This window comes from Manacus candei, unplaced genomic scaffold, assembly GCF_025592945.1.
Source record: "Manacus candei isolate 608988 ecotype Guabito, Panama unplaced genomic scaffold, ASM2559294v1 h1tg000016l, whole genome shotgun sequence".
In the NCBI taxonomy this organism is placed as follows: Eukaryota; Metazoa; Chordata; class Aves; order Passeriformes; family Pipridae; genus Manacus; species Manacus candei.
This window is the reverse complement of record NW_026138064.1, coordinates 8,613,915-8,619,966: the sequence shown is the minus strand read 5'-3', so window position 1 is coordinate 8,619,966 and position 6,052 is coordinate 8,613,915. Positions and strand designations below refer to the sequence as shown.

At 46.3% G+C, this 6,052-nt stretch overlaps 1 protein-coding gene across 1 annotated transcript; it reads right to left on the bottom strand.

Annotated features, from left to right (window-relative positions):
- Positions 1-2,425: 2,425 nt before the first annotated feature.
- LOC127469006 (uncharacterized) lies at positions 2,426-4,675 on the bottom strand. The gene is made up of 3 exons (XM_051782802.1): positions 4,599-4,675; positions 3,731-4,366; positions 2,426-3,599 (listed from the first exon to the last, which is right to left on the bottom strand). The coding sequence occupies exons 2-3, from the start codon at positions 4,358-4,360 to the stop codon at positions 3,003-3,005; spliced, it is 1,227 nt and encodes a 408-aa protein (XP_051638762.1). The 5' UTR covers positions 4,361-4,366; positions 4,599-4,675; the 3' UTR covers positions 2,426-3,002.
- Between the last annotated feature and the right edge of the window lie 1,377 nt (positions 4,676-6,052).

The window sequence follows — 6,052 nt, the reverse complement described above, 5'->3', positions numbered from 1 at the left end:
GCTGCCAGACAGATTACCTGTGACTCTTATACTGTCATATGAAGCATATATAAAAAATCATGGATGGACATCTTTGACCTCTATTTATCATAACTCAGTGCTGTACGGTAACATTTAAACTAAAAGGATTCTGTTTCTGTATCTGAGGAGCCATCTCAGAACGTTTTGACCTACAGTCATTACTTTATGTCCCTTTGACCTACATTCATTACTTTATATCCCATTTAAGATTTTAACCATCAATTTACTCAGGGCTTCAAGACTTCAGCCAGTCTGTGTCAGAGGTCAGGCTGACATCTAATTTGGGATAGATTACTCCACATCTTTTTCTTTATGGTGTTTGCTTTTTTTTCCTTTCCTTTTTATCTCTGAAGCACAGGATCCTGGACAACAATAGAAAGACTTAGTTGATGAATATTTGATGTATGTCAGCATGTTTATACCCAAGAAAGGATTCTGATTTCCCTTGTGCTCTTTTCCCTCTAGCATGTTTAAAGTAACAGACACAGGTTCTTTTCTGTTGCTTTTTTTTTTTTTCCCCCTTCCTACCAATCTACATGTTTAAAAATAGTTTGCATCAAGCTCATAAAAAAAAATGAGGCAACCCATCTCAAGACCCAGTCAATAGTCTAATTCCTTCTTATTTTAGAACAGAGTTTTATAGTTACAAGGACAAATTATTGTAGGAAGTACTCTTTTCTCATTTAACAGTAATGAATAGATTTTACATAGAGGAAAAAGCATAAATTTTGCAATTAACAGTTGGATCTTCTTTTTTAGGATGACATCTCCACCTACAAGAGATGTAGAACAAGAACAGCAATGCCAAAAAATAACTAAGACATCCCTTCCTAAGGCATTCAGTCATTTGAATGTCTCTCTGTCAGTTTCTAAAGGATTTTTCAAAGGTTTCTATGTTCAGAGTAATTTGGAAGCCTTTGGTATACAGGCTTGGTGTGTTGTAGAGATTTAGCAGGAAAGATTGACACCTCTTCTTGTTTCAATATTTCTCATTTCTGGACTGTAAGCGTGTTAACCTCTGGACTACTGACCTTGTTACTTTGACTCATTTTTCTCCAGTACTGCCTGTCAGCTGGAACCTGCAGGACCAGCAGGAAGGCAGCACCATGAGCTGGCAGTGCTTCAACTGAGGCAAAAGCAGCCACACTGATCCCACCAACATTTGAATGCTGTAGGTGACTTTTGCCACTCCAAGTAGTCGCCTGTGCACAGAGTGTCCAGGAAGTACGAGTCCTGATCACTCAGCAGCTGGTCACCAGACCGGTGGAGAAAGTATGTCTTCCCCAGCAGCTGCCCCGTCAAGCACGAGCACTCTAGCACTATATGAGGGGAAAAGGGCAAAAGACATGAGGCAGAAAGGGTGAGAAATATGAGGGGAGAAAAAGGCAGGAAACGTGAGTGATAAAAGAGAGGGAAACATTAGGGGAAATTAAAACTAAAAAAACCTTGTAGAGCCCTAGTAGGAAAGTTTCCCAATTTTTATTGTTTCCATTTTTCTGATTTCTGGACTGCAAGCATGTTTACTTTACATGGACTATTGATCTTCTTTCTTCAACTCATTTTTCTTCAAGACTGCCACCAGCCTGTGGTGCATCAGTCCGCTTCACATTCCTCCTCTTTTCCAAACTACCCTGAAAATAGCCAACATCATCCTCACAACCTACGAGTGGCTATTAGACAAGTCCCCACCACTTAAAAGGAAGTACCTACCAGGTGTGCTAAAGCATTACATGAATGAAAAGTATCATGAACCCAGAATAAGCCCTTCCTTACACACTTTTAAAAGACACATTGAAGGGCTCTTTTGATTCCTCTAGGTAGCACATCAGGTGTATGTTTGTAGTCTAGGTAGCTTTAGCCATGTCTCCTTCAGAATCATAGAGTCATTTGGGTTGGAAAAGCTCACTAAGATCCTTGAGTCCAACCATTAACCCAACACTACCAAGCCCACCGCTAAACCATGTCCCTTAGTGCCACATCTCCAGGGTTTTCAATTGCTCCAGAGATGGTGACGCCACAACTGCCCTGGGAAGCCTGTGCCAATCCTTTTGGTGTAAAAATGTTCCCTAATAGACAACATAAACCTTACCTGTCACAGTTTGAGGCCATTTCCTCTTGTCCTATTGCTTCCAGATGTTTATCCTCCCTCCATGAGGTCTGGACTAAGATTGTTTTGGTGTACTTTGTAGTACTAGCTTAGAATTCAACCATGTTGCTGGTTGTGAAACTAGTGTGGCCTGTGGATTCAGTACTGCAGTCAACACCATTCTTCTTGAGTGAGCTTTTGGGAACTATTAATAGGAATATCTTTTCTTCTCAGAGAGGTAAACAACAGAGAAGACATCTTCCTACATCTTTCTTCCTTCCTTCCTTCCTTCCCTCCTTCCTTCCTTCCTTCCTTCCTTCCTTCCTTCCCTCCTTCCTTCCTTCCTTCCTGGAATATCTTTAATAATCTTTTAGATCTCTTACAACCCAAACAACTCTAAGGTTCTTCTGCTCTTCTATTCTCCTACTCCTCTATGGTACTATGCTTCTACTCTTCTACTCTTCTACACTTCTATGCTTCTATGCTTTTATTTTTCTATGTTCCTATGGTCCTACAGTTCTATTCTTCTCTACCTCTACACTTCTAACTTCTCCTATTCTATTCCCCTACGCTTTTATTCTCTGACGCTTCTATGTTCCAGTCTTCTACTCTCCTTTGGTCCCACAGTTCTATTCTTCTCTGCTCCTATGCTTGTATTCTTCTATACTTCTGTCCTCCAACACGTCTATGCTTTGCAGTTCAGCTGGGCAGGCAGAGATTACCCGAGCTCTGATTGTGCTGAGCTCCTCTTGAACCACGTCATCACTCTCTTGGGTGACAGGGAAGGGTGTCCACAGCTCTGAGGTGGAAATTGTCCTGGTGGGTGGCCTTTGCTGGGAGTCTGACAGGTGGCTGCTCTCCAGCCCCACCGTCTACTGGCAACACTGGCTGCTGCCTACTCAAGGCTCACGTAGGCACCTGAGCTGCCCTGCTGCACTGCAAACACCATCTCCATGGTGATCTGCCTCCCTGGGGTGCCTGTCAGCTGGAACCTGCAGGACCTGCAGGAGGGCAGCACGGTGAGCTGACAGTGCCGTGACTGAGGCAAAAGCAGCCAGGCTGATGTCACCAACATTTGGACCCAGCAGACAACTTTCTTCACATCCAGGTAGTCACCTGTGCACAGGGTGTCCAGGAGGTACGAGTCCTGATCACTCAGCAGATGGTCACCAGACCGGTGGAGAAAGCACCACATCTTCCCCAGCAGCTGCTCCCTCGAGCACATGCACTCCAGCACCACACGAATGCAGGAGCAACTTGCTGGCAGCTGCTCTGTGGGGCCCAGGCTGAACGAGTGCCCGCAGGGTGGCCGCAGGATCACGAGCAGGCGGTAGTTGATGCTGTTCTCGTGGATGCTCCAGGCTTCAGAGGTGCTGGTCCCAGTGGCTGGGTGCAATTCTGGCATGAAGTTCCTCTTGGAAAACATTCGGCATATGCCAAGGAGGTCACCCACCAGCTCCTTCAGTTGTTTACTTGTGCTGGACAAATTTTGCTATGGAATCACCGAATAGTTGCATTAGAATGGGACCTTTAAAGGCCATCAAGTCTGACCCCCTGCCTTCCTGCAGTGAGCAGGGACATTCTCAATTAGATCAGGTTGCTGACAGCCCTGTTCAGCCTTACCTTGAATGTGTCCATTGGTGATGGGACTGGCACAGCCGAAGAGCTAACACTGCTGCGTGGACCCTTTAGCTTCTCCTGCTCATTTGCCTTGTCCTTGGTGCTAGAGCTCTGCCACTCATCACCTTTGCCTTTGCACCTGGAGCTCACCTGCTCCTTGGCCTTGTTGCTTCTGGAGCTCTTCTGCTCATCGCCTTTCTCCTTGCAGATGGAGCTCTCCTGCTCCTTGGTCTTTTTCTCACTGTGGGAGCTCACTTTCTTGTTGACCTCCTTGCTTCTGGAGCTCTCCTTCTTGTCACCTTTGTCCTTGCTGCTGGAACTCTCCTGCTCCCTGCAGCTGGCAGAGGCACACTTCCTTCTCCTGGCCAGCCAGCAGCCCCCAGTGAGCAGGACCAGGGCTGCTGCTGCAGGGCTCCAAAACAGCCAATGCTGCTGCGGGGCACAAAGGAGCGGGTCTTCCACCATGTCTGTGCTCCCCTCCTCAATCTCCTGCAGCAGCTGAGCCATCTGCTGATGTAGGTAATTCTCCCGTTTCAGCATCTGTTTGGCTGTGTCTGCATCCATCTGGTAGTCCAGCTTCAACCCAGGATGGGTGGCCAACAGAGCCAGAATGAGGACCAGTGTTGGAGACATGGCCTACTGGGAAGAAAGGGGGTAAGCAGGTCTGGGTGGGAGAGAACAGGGGGCTGGGGGCACCTGTCGCACCCAGAAAGTTTCTCTGGACACCTGGCACCACTGAGAGCCCTGAGCCCTCTTCTTCTAGCCCCAAAGGGAGAACTATGCCGTGCTCTGGGGGTCCTAACTCTCATTCTGGGTTAGAGAGCCCCTAGGTATCTGCCCCGACCCCCATCCAGCCCAGCATTCCCCCTACATGGGCACTCAGTGGTCCTCTTAGTCCAACTGTGTTGGGGCTGGGGCTGCCTCGCGATGCCCCTGGCCACAGCTCCCATCGTGGCCCAGCCTCTGTGATGTCACAGCCCCCACAGCTACATCTCCCAGCCCTCAAGCCCCAGCCTTTGTCCCCACCGCCAGGCTCAGCAGGTTCTCGGCATCCTCACCCCCGAGTGCAAACCCGGTCTCAGGAGCTACTCAGGACTCTCTTGACCAAGCAGGCAGACCCTGAGCGGAACCATAACTGAGTGGAACTTGGGGACTGTGGGTGGATCTTCCTGTGCTGACTACTCTTGACTACCCTTTAGGTGAGCCTAAACCTCACCTGGCGCAACTTGAGGCCATTTTCTCTCATCCTACTTCTTACTTCTAGGAAGAGATCGATCCTCACCTGACTACAACCTCTTTTCAGAGAGTTGTACAATTTGGCTGGGGCATTCAGCAGCAAACAGAAAGGCAAATCAACACCTTCTGAATGTCACATATCTCTTTACAGGGCCCCATTGCTCATTGGTGCAATGTCACTACCATGTTCCTGGGGAGAGCAGCACATACGCTTGGCACATTGAGATTCAAAATTGCTGAGGGGCATTCTTGGCAGCACATGGAATTCTGTGCTTGACACTCAGATGGTCTCAGTCTTTGGACAGTCCTCACTTGACCTGAGTTAGTGCACAGGAATCGTACATTCACCTTCCCTAAAAACCTCCCCCAAACTAGGACTTATTTATAGGGACAAGTTTCTTAGGACTCAGAATGATCTTATTTCAGAAAGAAATTAAAAAAAAAAAAAAAGAAAAAAATTAAGTTCAATAAAGGAACCATCCTGTAGAATGAAATTTCAAAAACCTAAAACTTGAAATCTCGGTTTCCAGGATGTACATTTCTATCGCCGTGGACAAATAATAATAACCTCAAGCCAACCTTGAGACACTTAACAATGTGGTACATCCACCAGCCAGTCCTCTGGAACATCCTAAGTCTACTTCAGTAATTCCTAAGAAAACTGAGAATAAAGCACTTGAATTTTAATCCCATTTCTCAGTATGTTTGATATTCTCGATTCCAATTCAGTTTTTGAATTAAGTAACACACTTGAATTTAATTCAGCTTAATATCATTCCTTGCTGCCATATTGGATAGATGCCGGTCTAGGTCTTGACCTTGTTATAAGTGATCTAAAGAAATTCATGAAATCATATCCACACGGGCAGAAATATTAGAAGTCACGGATGTAAATATTGTAAAATACAATTTGGCAGAATGACTCAAAATGCTTGAGGGCACATTTCTGATGGCTGACCATAGAGTTACTTCAAGAAAGTAGTTCTGAGCCTCCACATGGGTCTGGGAAGAGACATGTATGGGTAACATGTGGGAGCAGAGCTTGGTCCAAATCTTGCTCTGAGTTCAGAGACCTTCAACACACAAACA